The following is a 20,479-nucleotide window of genomic DNA, read 5'->3' on the forward strand; positions in this document are numbered from 1 at the left end:
TCTTAAAAAAAAAAAAAAAAGAAATACAAGCACAACATGCAGCAATGAATGCAGATAGGCAAAGAAACGAATGGTTCAAGCCCATTAATTAAGATTCGAGTGCCAACCCTAACGAGTGAACGTTCGAACCCCCGAATGTTCGGGGACAGCCTTACACACAAGTAGGCCATACATGGCCTACTTGTGTGCAGAGTACGCACATACTGCGTGCATACAGAGCACGCACATACTGCTAGTACTGCAAGTACTGCAAGTACTGCTACTACTACTACTGCTGTTCCAAATCCTTTAGCCCCGTTATTGACCTTATACCAACCTTGAAACGTACCTTAGTTACATCACCAACAGCCAATATGGGACCACCATTCTTACCCCGACACACACATACATACCCAGCTGATCACCAAACGTACCTTAGTTACGTCATCAAGAATGGTGGTCCCTTATTGGCCAGTGGTCGTGGATAACACAGACATACATACCCAGCCAATCGCAGTACTTGCACGCTCTGCTTGCGCAAGTAACAGTAATCATTAGTTGCAGCCCTAGTCTGTGAACAGCTAATCTCCAGCACTGTTGGAGCGATTGGAACGGAACCTTGCATGCTCACTCCCAGTAGGCCTGTGTTCTTTCATCACCCCCCACTGACATCATGCCAATAGAACTCCATTTATGGAGCATCCGGACAAGCACTACAAATGGTGACCGTCACCTCTTGAGATCAAAGATAAGACATATTCTTGTAATCGTTTAGAAATTGGTCCGAAGTCGTCACAGTATAGGACACTGGTCACAACATTGATCGCTCAGGTTCAGTGCAAAGGACGTACAGCATGTGGGGCTCGGAGTGCTCCGATGACGATGACATGCAGGCCATGTCATCGCCAACGCCCCTGGCGACAGCGTGCAACACGTTTTCCCTGTCTCTGTTCAAACAGCTGTCAGAAAACAACACCACCACCGGCAACGTGTTCTACTCTCCCCTCAGCATCGCCTCTGCTCTGGCCATGGTGCTGCTGGGGGCCCGCGGCAACACGGCCACACAGATGTCAGAGGTCCTGCACTTTAACGATGACGTCCACGTGGACTTCTCTAAGCTCCTGGGTGACCTGAACAAGCCGGGGAAGCCGTCCCACCGGTTTGTCGAGGAGTCCTTGAGTGCAAAGCACTCTAAGCGCCTGGGTGACCTGAACAAGCCGGGTAAGCCCTGCGCCCTCAGCCTGGCCAACCGCCTGTACGGAGAGCAGTCCCACCGGTTTGCCGAGGAGTTCTTGGGTGCCACCAGAAAGCACTATGACGCACAGCTGGAGCCCGTGGACTTCATTGGCAACGCGGACGGAGCCAGGCTGAGCATCAACGGCTGGGTGAAGAAACAGACGCAAGGTAAAATCAAGGACTTGCTTGCCCCGGGTGTGGTGGATGGACGTACCAGACTGGTGTTGGTCAATGCCATCTACTTCAAAGCCAAGTGGCAGCGGGACTATGAGTTCTATGAGTCCAGCACCGTGGATGAACCGTTCAGACTCAGCAAGACTGAACGCAAGCCGGTAAAGATGATGTACCAGGAGAATTACTTCCCTCTTGTCTTCATTCCTGAGGTCAACTGTCAGATACTAGAGCTGCCCTACTCGGGGAGAGACCTCAGCATGCTCATCTTTCTGCCCGTTGAGATGGAGGACGATACGACTGGCCTGGAGAAGCTAGAAAAGGAGCTAACCCACGGACGGTTTGTGGACTGGACGCATCCAGGCAAGATGGAGCGGGGAACGGTCGAGGTGGGCCTGCCTCGTTTCAAGATTGAGGCGACGTATGACATGAAAGACGTCTTGATCAAGATGGGCATGGTGGACGCCTTCGACGACACAGAGTGTGACTTCTCCGGCATGTCTCCGGCCAAAGGCCTGGTGCTTTCCAAGGTGGTGCACAAGGCCTTTGTGGAAGTGAATGAGGAGGGCACCGAGGCAGCTGCCGCCACAGTCAAGGGATATTATTGGTCTTCTTCTTCCGGTCGCTCGGAGCCGTATGTTCCTCCTCGCTTCGTCGCTGACCACCCTTTCCTCTTCTTCATCCGACACAACCCCACCATGAGCATCCTCTTTGCAGGCCGATACTGCTCCCCTCCTTGAGTCTGAGCTCAGCTCAACTCCCGTCCTGGGCAGCACCCGTCTCCAGTCTCCAACCAGGATACGCGACTTGAGCCCGGAACATGGACCCTCGATTGGTTTTTTATTGATTGCTTTATTGCTTTTATGACTTGGCCCCATCTTATTGATGCTTGTAGCTATATTTTTATCAGCTTATTGTTTCCGTGAAAATTCCGCCATTTTAGCAGTTTGGGCAGTTCTGTGCCATCGTTCTTCACGGAATTCAGCAATATGGTAGAGCGCCGTGAGGATCCCTCAGGAACTGAAGCTCACACTCATTCGTCAAAAGACCTCTGACCTTTAGATCTCCTGATGAGTCAATTGTAATGATTTGCTCGATCCACTTCTCGGCCTTCTTTTTTGGCCACGTCAAAGAAATCACATTTCCAGACATGCGAATGGAGTCTGACTCTTGATAAGAGCACCCCTCACTTCACACAAGTGTGATTTTATTCACCTATTAGTGTAGATTTTCATCTTACACAAACATTAAATTCCCATTGACAATGAATGGAAAATGTACGTCAGTGGACGAGCAAATCGGCTATTTCTGTCCTACACAAAGATTAAATACCCATTGACAATGAATGGAGAATTTACAGTACGTCATGAGCAAATCGACATGTTATGTCAAGATGATGTAAGATATAAGAGCGCCCCTCACTTCACATGGGTGTGATTTTTACTATTTTGAAAAGCATTTTTGAATAGTTCAAATAGCCGATCTACAGGCTCACAACGTGCCGATTTAGATTGGCTAATTGAACAATTTAGATTTTTGAGTGGTGCAAACCACTCCAATAACCAGCTTTGTCTGTACCCGTGTACCTGTACGTGGCCCCACGTACATGTGAGCATGGTTGCTATGGTTAGTGTGTGACGTCACTGCACCACTCAGTTCACACGGGTGTGATTTTTTTGTTTTCGAGGGGAGGCGCTAGTCCCTCCTATATACAGCTTTAATGTTTGTTTTTAGTTCAATGTTTGTTTTAAAAACGTTCTTTGTCCTTTCTATTAGTAACGCCCGACGCCCAAGACGAAGTTTGATCCAAAAGACGAAGTTTATTGATATGAAAACGGATCGCATCGCTCCACAAACTAGGAGCGCCGGTTGTGCAAGAGTGAGACGTCATCGAAAACCTCCCTCCCCCGTTTAGCCGACGACAACGGAAACCTCCCTCCCCCGTTTAGCCGACGACAACGAAAATCTTAAAACGTTAACCTAAATCATCCCGTTTAATTATAAAAAAACATCCTGTGTTAGACGGCCCTCCGCTGTCCAGTCGCTAGTCGCGATAGATTTATTCTTACCTCCTGTTGTTGTCTTTCATGTCAAGGACCCCCAAATTGATTTAAAGAGATATGCCCATAAGAGAAGATGTTTACGGCTCTAGCGGTGATTCTCAAGCCGTTTAATTTCAAAGACCCCCATTTTGACATGCATTAGTCCACGGACCCCCATTTAATGGCATTTCTATCTCCGAGACCCCCATTTATATTGTAAAATCATTTAGGTTCCATTTGTACACTCTCAGAGTTACAGAACCATATGGGTCCATTTGGTTCCTAACTATCATTTAGCTAGGGACCCCCCGGAACTCCCTCAAGGACCCCTGGGGGTCCCCGGACCCCACTTTGAGAACCACTGAGCCAATGTATCTTTGCCACAGGTACTGACAGTGCCAAGTACAAAGACAAAAAGCCTACTATTTCAGGTGAACTATCTTATCTTAGAGCTGTATGACATCAGCAGCTGCCTCTATCCTTTCAGGGTCACTGTGGAGCCTGGTGGAGAGGGAGACAGCTGGCAGGCAGACAGACGGACGGACCAGTCACCCCCTACCTTTTGCAGGTCATCCTTCTCCATGGTCAGCAGGTGGCCCCAGGTGATGTCATTATCCTGCGTGTGTGCGTGTTTGTGTGTTTGTGTGTGTGTGTGTGTGCGCATGGGTGTGTATGCAATTGCATGCAAAAAGGGGAGAGAGAGACAGACAGAGAGAGAGAGAGAAAACATCACTCAGCATTTACCAAATCAAAACTCCGGCTGCTTATTTCTGACCTGTGCACCCGAGACAGCTGTACCTGCATGAGAACTCAGAATCTGTCCTCGGCCCGCCCGCCGCCCCAACCTTCATCAATCACACACGCTGCTTTACAGACTCTCAGCCGACCCGTGTTTTAATTCGACTTGATCCCCCGGGCAGCCACACTGAGTCCACTACGAGCCGCTGAGTCAGATATGTAAACTATTACCTTGTTGTGTTTCTGTGCACGTGCGTGTCATTGTCACGGGGGCATGAGGACGATGCAGCTGTGCAGTGTAGTTATGTCTGGGATTGTTCAGTACCTTGTAGGGCATTCACTTCTAGTCCTTTTTACTAGTTGACTAGTTGCCTAGTTTACTAGTCGACTAGTTGTTTAACTACCTATTATGTAAAAAATAAAATAAATTAAAAAAATAAACTTTTTTTGTTTTTGGAAATAAATATTTGTACATTGAAAAACTGTGTACAACTGTACATGGTGACTATAACTATAATCTACCTGATCTTGGGGCCTACAAAATCGGGGGGAAAATAAAAAAATAAAAAAAATAAAACTTTTTTTTTTTCTTATCAACTAGTCAACTAGTACCAACAAGGTCGACTAGTGGATTTACTAGTCGACTAGTAAACTAGTCGACTAGTTGCTTAATGCCCTAGTACCTTGTACTGTAAAGTCACCCATCCACGTGTCTTAACCATTTAACCCATTCTGGGCGGGCTCCCCTTTTGGTGTTAGCATTATGTTATGCTTTAGCTGTTGAAAAATATCAGACCTACAAGCTCATAGCGCGCCACTCGGTGGCGCGCTATGAACTTGTAGGTCTGCTATTTTTGAAAAATCGAAGAACCACTGACATAGAAACATGGCTTTTTCAGAAAACTGCCAGGATGTAGAAGACATTTTTAGAATGTGATCTCGGGTCAAAATGGGTTAAACACTATTTTAGCCTTGCTTGATCGGGGGACCCTCAGGGGTCCATACTGTGCCCCCTCCCTTTTTCCCCTATACATCCCACTGAGCCAACAGTCGGCTATTAGCTATTAGAACGGGTTAAAACTGGTCTAAAAATGAAAGTTGTGCAGCGGTCTAAGCTTAGCCTAGAGTCCTAGACGTTGGTTAGCAGTTTTTTAAACGTCTATATATAGACGTTGAAACGTCTAATCCAAGCCTAGACCGCTAAAAAGACCGTTTATAACCATTTTTAGACGACCATTTAGACGTATTTTAGATGTCTAATAGCCTGAAAAATGCTCAGCTAGATGAGTTGCATATCAAAAGGTGCGTGATCGGTGATTCCTTCGTCAAGCGAGGTGAAAACATGCAATTTAATTTAATTGTCTCCTAGGCTCGCTGGCACGCCAGTCCCCAAAACTGGTAGAACGGTATATTTCATTGTAATTGTAATTATTCGGCTTGTCAGCTTCATATAATAATATCAGTTGTGGCTCGATTCTGTAATTCCTTGGAACAAATCAGATCTCAGAATGTCACAGGTCCAATTAGGGTTCGGGTACATCATTTAAAATGAATGTCAGAACCAAGTGACTAGGGTTCAGGTCCGTCTTAAAAAAAAAAGAAAACGTCTGGACCAACTGATTTTCGGTACAACTTCCACGGGTCCATTGGGGTTTGGCCTGTCATTTTGTACCTGTGAAGACCTGGAGACCAGTGTTGTTTTTGGCAGCAATTTGTGATTTTAGTTTTAGTCATAGTCTTTTGAATACTTTTCCTTTAGTTTTAGACACATTTTAGTCACCAGGAATGTCTTAGTGTTAAGTCGACTAAATATCATAAGATTTTAGTCGACTAAATCTACAGTTGATTTAGTCGACTAAAATGTATTTTGGCGGGCCTTGATGCCGTCGTAATGACTTGCTGAAAATAGCCGATCTACAAGCTCACAACGCGTCGCAGCGCGACGCGTTGTGAGCTTGTAGATCGGCTATTTTCAGCATTCAAACCAAGTGTAAAAGGACTCATACTGGATCTCTTGTCCACTAGTCCCTTCCTAACATTTTAGTCTAGTTTTTATTTGTTGACGAAATTGTCAGTATATTTAGACTTAGTTTTAGTCACCATAGCTTAGTTTTCATTTAGTTTCCATTTAGTTTTCGTCAGTGGAAAAAGGTAGTCGACAAACATTTTTCGTTCTAGTCGACGAAATCAACACTGCCCTGGAGACAACCCTTTTTCTGACTGAATGACTGACTGTACGTGCATATAAATGCGGACAGTGTGCATAATATCTGCGTTTGTGTCTTTCTACTCACGTTCATGATGTCAGCCAGGTATTCCAGGTTGAGGCCGTGCAGGAGAAGTTCTATGTCACCCAGCTTGGTTGTGCTGAGGAGATACACACAGTTCAGACACATCACAACTAAACCACCGGCAGAGCACACAGGCTTTCCCTGTACATAAACCTTCTTTCCCACACAGTTTAAAGAGTTGCCGCTATCGTTACATGCTCACAACGTGTCGCAGTGTACGCATGTTGTGAGCTTGTAGATCTGCTATAAATTTGGGCTATTTGTAAGTAAGTGGTCGAAATAAGTGGTCTGTAAGAAACAGATGCAACCTAAACTACTATACCAGTGCCAGACGCGTTGGTAGTCTCGCGTTGCCAGACTGTTGGCTCTCGCAGTTTTCAAAATGCTTCCGCCATACAGTCTGGAGAACGGAAGCTCTGATCACGAGCAAGCGATAAAGCGGAAGTGAAGCCTCCTCCCCACTTCCGTTTCGTCTTTACAGTCGTGCAAATTCTGCTTAGCAGAAATGGAAATAAAAAAATAAAATGTAAATATATTTTAAAATATATTTACGTGAACGGAATGTCGGGAGGTGTAGTTCCAGACTCTACAGTATATAGCAGTTGTCTGACTACGTTAGGACTAGGAGGGTTGCTATGACTGTATTTAACCAGAGGGTCTCTGGATAGAACACTTTATACAGGCAGTTTATTGTTGTCTGTGTCGATACTAGGGTCTTGGATATACTGTAAGTGCAACTTTCATTCAGCCATTCTGTAGTCATAACAGACAGACTGAACAGAACTATTTAAGTAAATTTCACCCTTTCAAGTTCACAAACATGCTTCAAGATTTATGTTGGTCGTTTTGTTTTTTGTAATTTGTTTTGGCATTTTATGTGCTACTCAGGTCAGTCCTAATATACCTGCACGCCGAACGCCACCCCAACATAACGTCACCCTCACAACCAGTGGTGTCATGGGGATTCTTTTTTCGGAACCACGGAACGTCACGCACACGCCCGTGCATGTGCGCATCGCGGCATGCACACAGAACAGCTGCATAGCCTAGCCTATTGTTAAATAGTGTATAGTGTATGTAGACTTAAAATAGTCAGACAAACATCTTTAGGCCTACTACACAGTGCACACTAGTGAAACTAAAAAGTTTGCTGGAGTTTGCTGGACGAGTTTGCTGGACGAATGAATCTGTTCTTTGATGGAGGAGGAGGCATTCTTCTTGTGTGCAGAACACCTCACAGCAGCAGTAGCCTACTGGAGCCATAGCCTACTGCTGTAAGTGCATCATGTGCATGCTTAGCGTATAGGCTACGTGCGCTCAGGTATAAACAGCTAAAGCTGTTGTTATGCAAAGTAGTAGCCATTTGAATTCGGCACGGTACTTGACAGTGTGAAAATAGGGGGGGGGGGGGGGCGCCAGTGAACCTAGACCACTGGGTACTTGGTGCGTCTTGGTGGTGACGCGAGGTTGGTTAGGTGCGTCTTCGTAAATGGTGCATTTATATAGCGCCTTTATCCAAGGCGCTTTACATAGATTGTGCATCAATTCACCCATTCACACACACATTCATACACCGATGGCGGCGGAAACCATGCAAGGCACCAACCAGCACATCAGGAGCAATTAGGGGACACTTCGACACCAACACTGGGGGAGCCCGGGTTCGAACTGGCAACCTTGCGGTTACCATCCAGCCACTCTATACCCCTGAGCCACCGCCGCCCCCACCTTCTCTTGAATCTAGGGGGACGCGTTCTAGCGCGCACGCACCGTTCCCAGAAATGTGAGCTGTGAAAAGTGTTTCTAAGGTTTTCTCACCTCTCTGCGGAAGAGCAGAGCTCAGAGTCACCCTTGATCAACTTGGAGAGGGTCTCCTCACTGGAGCAGGAGACGGAGGTCTGGTGTCCACAGGACAGGATCCTGGCGATCTGGAAACAGAAGTAATTTTAGTCTTTATTTGCATTTCCCCCCCTGTCATTGTCAACCTTCCCCCAAGTGCACAGACAGTGGTCCTTGTCACTGCCTGCCAAACGCCCACAAGTAAGCCTGGGGGGGGCATTCTCTTTGCCTGGTGTGGGTGATAATACAAAAAAATCCCTGCATGGCAAACCTGTTTAGGGACAAGAGGACAAGGCTGAGCTATATTGAAGGTACCTCTGGTTGCTTGTACAGCTTGGCCACCTCATAAGGACTGTGGTCGTCGTAGTTCTTAATGCTCTTGTCTGCTCCCAACTGGAGTAGCTTAAGGACTGCCTCGTTCTGACCAAACTGCACTGCCAGGGCCAGGGCCTGAAGGAGGAACACAGAACAAGAGAAACAGAATTAGGATTCGAGTGAGTGAAATAGCTGTGAAGATTTGGACATCCTGCTGAAACCAGTATGTCCTTAAAGGACCACTTCACCACTTTTCAACTTCTCTTCCTATAATTGGTCCTAACTAATGTTCATGATAAAATACCACAATTTCTTCCTACTCAGTCTCTGTCTCATAGGAGGGCTGTGGGCAGTTCAGAAACCCGTCCACCAGTGACATCATCGATGGTGAATCCAAGCTAATAGAAACGGCAGGCTTTCTTTTCCTGAAAAGTTGCAATGCAAAAGTTGAAGCCATCGTTCTCACGATAATAAAAAATCTAAATATATTTTAAAACAAATCTTGTTTAAAAAGAAATCTGCCTAATGATGATGTCACTGGTGGACGGGTGTCCGAACTGCCCAAAGCCCTCCTATGAGACACAGACTATGAGAACATTAGTGAGGACCAATTATATGAAGAGATGTTGAAAAGTGGTGAAGTGGTCCTTTAACCCATTAAAAGAAAAAGCTAAGTCTTGACAGTTTTCTGATAAACCTGTCAGTGGTTCTCAAACCTTTTCATGTATTGCCCCCCCCCCCCCCCCCTTTGTGGCAGCAGGGGGTACTGCGCCCTGGGTGCGTTTTAGCATTTTTAATTCACTAATAAATTCATTATTAATTTATAATTTGTTAAATTGGAAAAAGGGCTTCGTTAAGACCTCCATATTATTATGGTCAATGTCTGTGTGAAAAGTGGGAGTGATTGGTGCAGGCGGTGAGGAGATATGGTGGTGTTTCTGACACACATTCAGACATTTGGTTAATTATAGTATGATGATGATGATTTGCTCAAAATGTTTTGTTCCAGCAGGGACAGCCAGAATCAAAGATTTACCAAGCATTACAGAGGAGTCAACACAGTCAGAGATGTTAATGGAGAGAGAGAGTAAGAGTAGGACAGACCGTGAAGAGAGAGAGAGAGTAAGGAGGACAGACCGTGAATCCGTTGTCGTCCCGGGCATTGAGATCTGCATCATGGGCTGCCAGCAGGTTGACTAGTTTACTGTAGCCGTCCCTCGCCACTAGCATCAGACAGGTCATACCACAGCTGGAGAGGACATATGGAGAGGAGAGGGAATGAGAACATGGCGGAGAGGAGAGGAGAGAGGATGAGAATATATGGAGAGGAGAGGAGAGAGGATGAGAATATATGGAGAGGAGAGGGAATGAGAATATATGGAGAGGAGAGGGAATGTGAATATATGGAGAGGAGAGGAGAGAGGATGAGAATATATGGAGAGGAGAGGGAATGAGAACATATGGAGAGGAGAGGAGAGAGGATGAGAATATATGGAGGAGAGGGAATGAGAACATATGGAGGAGAAGGAATGAGAACATGGCGGAGAGGAGAGAGGATGAGAATATATGGAGAGGAGAGGGAATGAGAACATATGGAGGAGAAGGAATGAGAACATGGCGGAGAGGAGAGAGGATGAGAATATATGGAGAGGAGAGGGAATGAGAACATGGCGGAGAGGAGAGAGGATGAGAATATATGGAGAGGAGAGGGAATGAGAACATATGGAGAGGAGAGGGAATGAGAACATATGGAGAGGAGAGGAGAGAGGATGAGAATATATGGAGAGGAGAGGGAATGAGAATATATGGAGAGGAGAGGGAATGTGAATATATGGAGAGGAGAGGAGAGGAGAGAGGATGAGAATATATGGAGAGGAGAGGGAATGAGAACATATGGAGAGGAGAGGAGAGAGGATGAGAATATATGGAGAGGAGAGGGAATGAGAACATATGGAGGAGAAGGAATGAGAACATGGCGGAGAGGAGAGAGGATGAGAATATATGGAGAGGAGAGGGAATGAGAACATATGGAGGAGAAGGAATGAGAACATGGCGGAGAGGAGAGAGGATGAGAATATATGGAGAGGAGAGGGAATGAGAACATGGCGGAGAGGAGAGAGGATGAGAATATATGGAGAGGAGAGGGAATGAGAACATATGGAGAGGAGAGGGAATGAGAACATATGGAGAGGAGAGGGAATGTGAATATATGGAGAGGAGAGGAGAGGAGAGAGGATGAGAATATATGGAGAGGAGAGGGAATGAGAACATATGGAGAGGAGAGGAGAGAGGATGAGAATATATGGAGAGGAGAGGGAATGAGAACATATGGAGGAGAAGGAATGAGAACATGGCGGAGAGGAGAGAGGATGAGAATATATGGAGAGGAGAGGGAATGAGAACATATGGAGGAGAAGGAATGAGAACATGGCGGAGAGGAGAGAGGATGAGAATATATGGAGAGGAGAGGGAATGAGAACATGGCGGAGAGGAGAGAGGATGAGAATATATGGAGAGGAGAGGGAATGAGAACATATGGAGAGGAGAGGGAATGAGAACATATGGAGAGGAGAGGAGAGAGGATGAGAATATATGGAGAGGAGAGGGAATGAGAATATATGGAGAGGAGAGGGAATGTGAATATATGGAGAGGAGAGGAGAGGAGAGAGGATGAGAATATATGGAGAGGAGAGGGAATGAGAACATATGGAGAGGAGAGGAGAGGGGATGAGAATATATGGAGAGGAGAGGGAATGAGAACATATGGAGGAGAAGGAATGAGAACATGGCGGAGAGGAGAGAGGATGAGAATATATGGAGAGGAGAGGGAATGAGAACATATGGAGGAGAAGGAATGAGAACATGGCGGAGAGGAGAGAGGATGAGAATATATGGAGAGGAGAGGGAATGAGAACATGGCGGAGAGGAGAGAGGATGAGAATATATGGAGAGGAGAGGGAATGAGAACATATGGAGAGGAGAGGGAATGAGAACATATGGAGAGGAGAGGAGAGAGGATGAGAATATATGGAGAGGAGAGGGAATGAGAACATATGGAGAGGAGAGGAGAGGGAATGAGAACATATGGAGAGGAGAGGGAATGAGAACATATGGAGAGGAGAGGAGAGAGGATGAGAATATATGGAGAGGAGAGGGAATGAGAACATATGGAGAGGAGAGGAGAGGGAATGAGAACATATGGAGAGGAGAGGGAATGAGAACATATGGAGAGGAGAGGAGAGGGAATGAGAACATATGGAGAGGAGAGGGAATGAGAACATATGGAGAGGAGAGGGAATGAGAACATATGGAGAGGAGAGGAGAGGGAATGAGAACATATGGAGAGGAGAGGGAATGAGAACATATGGAGAGGAGAGGAGAGGGAATGAGAACATATGGAGAGGAGAGGAGAGGGAATGAGAACATATGGAGAGGAGAGGAGAGGGAATGAGAACATATGGAGAGGAGAGGAGAGGGAATGAGAACATATGGAGAGGAGAGGAGAGGGAATGAGAATATATGGAGAGGAGAGTGGATGAGAAGAGGGCAGTGGTGTTAAAAGTATCAATACTGCAATATAGAAATACTGTTACAAGTAAAAGTCCGGAATTCAAATGTACTTGAGTAAAAGTACAAAAGTAATGGTATTAAAATGTACTTAAAGTACCAAAAGTAAAAGCACTCATTATGCAGAATGTCCCATTTCACAAGTTTCTAAATGTATAAAGATAAAGATTGGCTATGTTCAAATGGCCAGAATGTACTATGGACTGAAGTGGTTATAATGTATGATTTGTATTAATAATCAAAATCTAATCTCTAGTAACTAGTAACTAAAGTTTTCAAATAATTGTAGTGGAGTAAAAGTACAATATTTGCCTCTGAGATGTAGTGGAGTAGAAGTAAAAGTATTGGAAATTGGAAATACTTAAAGTACAAATAACTCAATTGTACAGAAGTACAGTAGCCTACTTAAGTACCGTATTGTGCCGAGTATAAGACGACTCTGATTATAAGACGACCCCCATTTTTCAAGACTCATTTGTGATAAAAGAACATTGAACGTCAAATAGTCTAGTCCCTGATTATAATACGACCCTGTTTTTTAGGATATTCCCATTGGAACAAAAAACAAACCGGTACTCTTATATTCAGCACAATTAGGGTAAATGTACTTAGTTACTTTACACTACACTTTACAGGTCCTTGAGAGGGTCCCAGGCAGTGTTGTTTTCGTCGACTAAAACCAAGACGAAAAATGTTCGTCGACTACCTTTTTCCACTGATGAAAACTAAATGGAAACTAAATGAGAACTAAGCTATGACGACTAAAACTAAGACTAAATATACTGACAATTTCGTCAGCAAAATTAAAAACTAGACTAAAATGTTAGGAAGGGAGTAGTGGACAAGAGATCCAGTACAAGTCATTTTACACTTGGTTGCAAGCTGAAAATAGCCGATCCACAAGCTCACAACGCGTCACAGTGTGAGCTTGTAGATCAGCTACTATGAACAGTCATTACGACGGCATCAAGGCCCACCAAAATACATTTTAGTCGACTAAATCAACTGTCGATATGATGTCGACTAAAACTAGACTAACAAAGACATTCCAGGTGACTAAAATCAAAATTTGCTGCCAAAAACCACAGTGGTCCCAGGTGGTCCCCAGCTAAATGATGGAGAGTTGGTAACCAAATGGACCAGTGTAGATCTGTAACGCTCGAATGTAAAATGATGAAACCAAATGGTTTCATTTTACATTCTCGAGAGTCAAGTTATTGTTAAACATCTGCATTAGTTAATTTACAAGAAGTTAAAAATTTAGAGAATGTAGAAGAATGGATATTTTGATCAACGTTTTGCCCGTTATGTCTCCTAACTGGTAGGAGAGATAACAATGGAATGTTGGCATGATCCTCTCAAACACTTTGTGTGGGGTGGGTCTATGATGGACCCACCACACACACACACTAGTGGTGGTCCCCAGGTTGCTCTTAGTCAGGACGGTGGTCCCTGGGTCAAAATCTGCTGAAAACCACTGCTTTACACCAGTGGGAGAGGGAATGAGAACATGGGCAGTTAGGGCAGACGGGAGGATTAAGAGAGAATGATGCACAGGACAACAATACTTTGGATCCACTAGAGGGCGACACAGACCAAGATGTGGGTTAATACCATTTAGGACTGAGAGACCAGATTCTACTGAATGTCTTCTAAATCCTGACAGTTTTCTGAAAGGTGCTCAAACTAGTTCATGTCAAAGAGCCCCAGAATTAGATGCATTTGGCTGCCGAGCCCCATCTGAAAATATGTTGTTCCAGGGACCACCCAGAAGTTAAAGGACAACTTTGGTAAAAAAAAAATTCAACCAAGGTTCATGTTTCAGGTTGTTATTAGAGAAAGTAAAAGATGATTTTTTGAGTGGTGCAACCACTCCCTTACGGAGCTATGTGTGTGGGTGCCTGCCTGGGTGGGTATGAGCACGAAAAGGGTGAGTATGAGCACGAAAATAGCATGGTTGTTTTTCACCACCTGTGCGCAAACTAAAACACACACAAACACACACGCACATATTAACTGTATATATGATGATTTCGGGTGTGCCAGTACAGGACAGTAGAGGGTACAGTAGAGGGACCCCCACATGGTAACTCTGTCATTTCTCAACCGTTTCTGACATGGGGCGGCACGCCGGAATCGGCCTGGCCCCCTGGGCGTGTTCCTGTGGGTCTGGATGTTCCGGGGACTCCCCGGGGACCCCCGGAGACCCCTACATGGTAACTCTCTCATTTCTCTACCGTTTCGGACGTGGGGCGGCTCCCCGGAACCGGGCCGGCACCCTGGCTGTGGTCCTGTGGGTCTGGAACTTCCGGAGACCCCCCCTTCCCGGGGACCACCACACAGAGTTGCACCACTCACTTCACACGGGTGTGATTTTTTAAATTTGCTGCTTTCTTTAGTTTTAACAATTTGAACAAAACAACCAACACAGGGCTAAATATGTATTTAGCCCCTCATGTATGCAATGTGACGTGTATGCAGAAAGATCGGCTATTTTCATAGATGTTCGACCCAAAAGAGGGACGCTAGGATTTACCGGTATGTGGTTAACTGCATTCACCAAGCTTGTCCTCCATGTATCTCTAACCATTATGTACTCTGGATACCTTTTAACCAGAAGCTTCTAATCAGGGTTTAGTTTGACCTGGAATACCAGGCATGTGAAATTATCTTTTGGTGATTTCCAAGATTCGAGAAACACTGCTTTAATAGTTGGGAATAGGCTGTAGCCTGTTACACATCACATGGAACCTCATTACGTGATGTCAAATTCCTGTCCACACGCACGCACACACACGCACTCGCACGGGCATTTGGTGATAACATCTCTGCTTAGAACTAGGGTTAAAATGTGCTTTGCTCACAGTGTGATGTCATCAAGTGTTGTAAATAACCAATGAAACAGTTCTAGTGTACGTCGCTGGGACTCAAACGGCGGGTAGGAGAACGCCATCATTCATTTCAATCCATAGAGGTGTGGGAAAGTCCTGAGGCCATTCATCAACCGATGGTCTGACGCCATTGACACATGGGGCACCTGATGCCTTCCCAGGAATTGTGTGTGTGCGCGTGCATGCGTGCGTGTGTGCGTGTGTGTGAATCATCACAGATATGGAGAGAGCAGCACAGAGGAAGAGAGTGTGGGGGGGGGGGGGGGGAATGCGTGCTTCACTTATGAATGGCTATTAAAACACCTTGCTTGCCCGTACCTATTTAATCCATTTAATCCATGTGCCCATCATTTATAGCGCCCGGACCACTTTTACCGGCGCACCGGAAGTTGTTGTGCATGTCTGTGTAGCAGCTAACAATAGCCACACCACTCTAGAGTCGATCGACAACAACGGGAGGTAAGAATAAATCTATAAATCTAGCGACTAGTGACTGGACCGCTGAAGGCCGTCAAAAACAGGATTTTTTTTCAGAATTAAACGGGATGATTTAGATCGGGAGTTATGAACGTTTTAAGATTTTTGTTTTCGTCAGCTAAACAGGCAGGGAACATTTTCGATGACGTGTCACTGTTGGGAAACTGATTGGGCAACAAGCGCTCCTAGGCTGTGGAGCGATGCGATCGGTTTTGATATCATTAATCTCCGTCCTATTTATCAATCTCCGGCTTGGGCACTTGACCATGACCTTGAACTTGACGGAGATCTCCGCCCCGGGCCTCCATGGTGTTAAAAGTTGTATGAAATACTTGCCATTAATATAGTGGTTGAAACTGTATGTATTAATTGATTGCCCGAGTCCCGTATTGGGGGTTCTGCTATGGTTTTGGTGAATATTAAGTAGTTAATATTAACCCATTTTGTGGGGGGCACTGGGGGCCACGCATTAAAAGTAAATGAATTCACAAAACTAGCGTCATTTGTATTGTTGACCTATTTCTAAAATATTAGCGCAACTTTCGTTCAACTTTGACCCCTCTATCACATGGAACTATTTTCTTGGTGTGGTGATATGGACACAAAAAGCATAGTTCCATGTGATAGAGGGGTCAAAAATAAACTATCCCTTTAAGTGCGATCTTTTTTTCTTCCCTTGGAATCAAGGCTCAGATTGAGGTGTTTGAACAAAACGTTGATGTTAGTGGCTCATTATTCAATCGTCGCTACCTCGCGGTTACAATATGAACGCTTCCGATGACTTCTAAAAAGACGGTAGCCACATTAGCTTTAGGCGATTTTGGGTGTTGGGTGAAATCAACCCTCAACGTCTTCTGACAGACATATGGGATGGGGAGGGCAAGCCTCGCCCCACAGGGGCGAGGCTTCCCCTCCCCCAACCCCTCCCCTACTGGGCGGGGTTATCCTTACTGGCCGGATTAAGGTTGGTGAGGGGTCCGTTAAAACGACCGGATTAAGGTTGGTGAGGGGTCCGTTGTCACACACGTTACCGCAGTGAAATGTGTTCTCCGCATTTGACCCATCTCTTGGAGCGGTGAGCCGCAGCCAAGGAGCGGTGAGCTGCAGCCGTGCAGTGCTCGGGAATCATTTGATCCAAACCTTTGATGCCGAGTGCCAAGCAGGGAGGCATTGGGTCCTATTCTTACAGTCTTTGGTATGACCCGGCCGGGGATCGAACCCCGACCTCCCAGTTTCAGGGCGGACACTCTAAACACAAGGCCACTGTCTGGCTAAAGTACATGTTCACCCGTGGCTTTGTGTGGTGCCACTCAAAGTGACTACTGGGTTCCAACCCTTAGTATGTCTGTCAGAAGACGTAGACGGGTGATTTCACCCGCGTGCGCGATTTTGCTTCCGATTTTGCTCCCTGTGCGAGTTGGTGATATACAGACTGAATCAACATCAGCAGTCAAATAGTTAAGACAACTACTATTCATTCAATTGCCCAAAAGAGCATTTGGACACCAGGGAAGAATAGAAACCAACGCCTAGCAACAGGAGATAAAGAAAGGAGGGTATTTTGTTTTTTAGGTTGATTGACAGTGAGAACGAGCAGTCTCCAGGATTACGTCAACAACACGTTGAATCATCGCACCTAGTGGTACTAGGTACAAGTTGTACAACAATAATTCAATCAAATGTCCACACGGAACTATCACACGAATGCCTGTGACGTGTATATACACCCATTAGTTCCTTCTTCCCAAGATGACTGTGCACCCTGTGTAAACACTAAACACAGTGGCTTCCTCCTCGTTAACCACATGGCATCGTTCAGGTGTTTTACTGTCATAGTCATACTGCAGCATCCCTCCCAGGGAGCTGCTTTCACAGTCATTCACACCATACAACTCTGTGTTGATTTCGTCGACTAAAACTAAGACGAAAAATGTTCGTCGACTACCCTTTTTTCCACTGACGGAAAACTAAATGGAAACTAAATAAAAACTAAGCTATGATGTCAAACTAGACCAACATGTTAGGAAGGGACTAGTGGCGAGATCCAGTATAATTCATTTTACACTTGGTTGCATGCTGAAAATAGCCGATCTACAAGCTCACAATGCGTCGCAGCGGTGTGAGCTTGTAGATCAGCTATTTTCAGCATGTGTAAAAACAGTCATTACGACGGCATCAAGGCCCGCCAAAATACATTTTAGTCGACTAAATCAACTGTAGATTCGGTCGACTAAACTCTTATGATATTTAGTCGACTGAAACTAGACTAACACTAAAACATACCAGGTGACTAAAATGTGACAAACTAAATGAAAACTAGAAAAGTCGCAATTTTGGAAAAATTGCAAAGTGTGGTTGCCGCAATCGCTTAGATGTTACATTGGGAATCCCCCCACTCCTGAATGAAGTGCCTGGTGCTGGGACTCTGGCGCAACGCACAGGTCCTGGGGCTTGGTGAGAGCAGGAGTGGACCTGGTGAGACGTAGGAGGGGCCTGGACAGGAGTCAACCCACAGAGCCTAGTCCTTCCAAGCGCCAGAAGACCTTGGGATACATCACTGAGGATACGTCCCAGGTGCATCCATGCGATGTTTTTTGTTATAGAAGTGCAAAAAAAAAAAAGTATTCAAAAGAGTACTCAAGTAAATGTACTTTAATTACCGTCTACCACTGCCAATTCCTGACAGTACCGTCTGTTTACAGGATATTGGACACGGTGACCGGCGTGATTGGACGGGGCCAGTTCGAGGGTACTATTGTTCTTTGGCAAAGAGACACTAATGGAATATTCCCTTCCTTAAAACCAATTAGATTATCAAGATGAACCTTGACTAAAAGTACTAACTAAAGTTTTCACAAATTGCTGTGGAGTAAAAGTAGGCCTACAATATTTTCCTCTGAGGTGTAAGTGAGGTAGAAGTAAAAGTATTGAATACAGAAGACATTTTAAAAAAAAGTACCTAAAACTTGTTCTTTAGTACAGTAGCCTATTTGAGTACCTTACAATGTTACACTTAGTAGCTTAACAGTCAAACAACTGTTGTGTACTTCCCCTTTTTTATGCACATTAACCACTTAACCTGTGCTTAACCTTTTGACCTGAGATCAGATTCTAAAAATGTCTTCTACATCCTGACAGTTTTCTGAAAAAGCTATGTTTCTATGTCAGTGGTTCTTCGATTTTTCAAAAATAGCAGACCTACAAGTGGCGCGCTATGAGCTTGTAGATCTGCTATTTTTCAATAGCTAAAGCATAACCTAATGCTAACACCAAAAGGGGTTCCCGCCTAAAATGGGTTAACCACTTAAAGCCCAGCGTCCTTATTGTGGGGAAATCATTCGCTGAATATAGCCGATCGACGGTGGTGTAAAGTAAGTACTGTACCTACGTGCAATTTTGAGGTATTTGTAGGTTTACTTGACTATGTCCAATTTCCAATACTTTTACTTCTACTCCACTACATCTCAGAGGCAATTATCGTACTTTCACTCCACTGCATTTATTTGAAAACTTTAGTTACTAGTTACTTTGTAGAAACAAAACTATATACTAGAAACTATATACTAGAACTATATACTAGAACTATATACTAGAAAGGTCGCAAAAGTGAATAACAAAGACTCTGGTGACCTGAAATGTCTGTCTGTACTGTGTACTCGTTTTGTCTTGTTTTGGTTTTTTTGTTTGCATTTAGTTTTTTGTCTGTGCATTGTAATGTCCGTATTGTGGTACTTGGTTGTTTTCCTATGTTGTGTTTAAAAAAGAAAAATGTGTGGTTCTATATACATTAAATTGCGATTGTTCAGCTGTGAAATTTCAGAGCCTCAGTAAAAGTACATTAAAAAAAAGGTTGCAAAAATTGCAAAGTGTGGTTGCCGCAATCGCTTACATAGGCCCCTCCCACTAATTTTGCTAGGCAATTACAATGTCGTGTCACCCCTGTGATCATGTGTAAGTAATTCGGAGGGGATTTATCCCCCAAAAATCATGTTTTTGCAACAATTGGTACATGTTTTGCATTTACGGCACCCCCTATGGATGAAAATGGAATTGCTTTTAGCTCTTTGGTTGATTAAACCATCCGCAAAATCTGATTCAAATGCGGGGTGGATTGGACGTTTGGTTCATGATTTGTGGCATGTTTTGAAAAATAAAAATACAAATTCTGCCTGTGGTGTTTTAATCGGATAGGTCCGGAGATCACGTGTACCAATTTTTTGAGAGATTTGGACAAAATCAAAAAGGAGGAGGAGCAAAGAGTGTGTTCAAATTCAAATTTGGTGGCCTATATGGGGAGATGCGTCATGACCCAAGGAATCCATGGAAAAACGACTTACGGTTCAAGAGTTATAGGGAAAAACGTAAAGTGGGCTGTTATAGCACCACCATCAGGCCGACTGATGCAATTCCTTTCCAATTCATTTTCATAATTATTATGAACCTCCCCCCCAAGGCGCTTACGGTCTCCGAGGGAAAAAATACTTAAATTAGAGCCTTAATTAGTCTTCGATCTTCCCATTGTAAGTCTACTAGAATTTTGCGGGTGTCGACGCAGTCGTTGGCGCAATTTTCGTGTTTGCATTATTTTAACTGTGTAGGCATACCATATTCTGAATGACCAAAAAGAGGACACATGCGCGTGTGCATGTGGATGTGCACATGCGCGTGCATGTGCATGTGTGGTGCGTGGGCGGTTATGTTAAAATCAGATGTCAAAATAATCTATAGGCTAACAATAAATTGATCAAATATGCTCTATATTAGTTATGTATTTATTTAAAGCAGTGGCTCTCAAAGGTGTGATCCAGGGACCCTCATGGTTCCTTGAGGGGGTTCCAAATGGACCCATTATAGGTCTGTAACTCTGAGAGTGTACAAATGGAACCAAGTGGACCCTACAGGTCTGTAACTCTGAGAGTGTACAAATGGAACC

The 20,479-nt window shown here is 44.7% G+C and overlaps 2 protein-coding genes across 2 annotated transcripts in view; one reads left to right on the plus strand and one right to left on the minus strand.

The window, feature by feature from the left end:
* The window catches only part of asz1 (ankyrin repeat, SAM and basic leucine zipper domain containing 1), a 70,922-nt gene that overhangs the window by 25,432 nt on the left and 25,011 nt on the right, over nt 1-20,479 (minus strand). Inside the window, exons 5-9 of the mRNA XM_079501898.1 lie at nt 9,749-9,860; nt 8,612-8,746; nt 8,276-8,385; nt 6,461-6,533; nt 3,988-4,044 (exon numbers count right to left, since the gene is read on the minus strand). Of these exons, the coding sequence (XP_079358024.1) occupies nt 3,988-4,044; nt 6,461-6,533; nt 8,276-8,385; nt 8,612-8,746; nt 9,749-9,860 (487 nt within the window). The remainder of the gene's footprint in view (nt 1-3,987; nt 4,045-6,460; nt 6,534-8,275; nt 8,386-8,611; nt 8,747-9,748; nt 9,861-20,479) is intronic.
* On the plus strand, nt 876-2,126 carry LOC306923215 (leukocyte elastase inhibitor-like; the record flags this gene model as incomplete). The annotated part of the gene is made up of 1 exon (XM_079501241.1): nt 876-2,126. One exon carries the CDS (start codon nt 876-878, stop codon nt 2,124-2,126), a length of 1,251 nt encoding a protein of 416 aa, XP_079357367.1.

The sequence above is a fragment of the Electrona antarctica genome, assembly GCF_951216825.1.
Source record: "Electrona antarctica genome assembly, chromosome: 5".
NCBI classification, from domain to species: domain Eukaryota; kingdom Metazoa; phylum Chordata; class Actinopteri; order Myctophiformes; family Myctophidae; genus Electrona; species Electrona antarctica.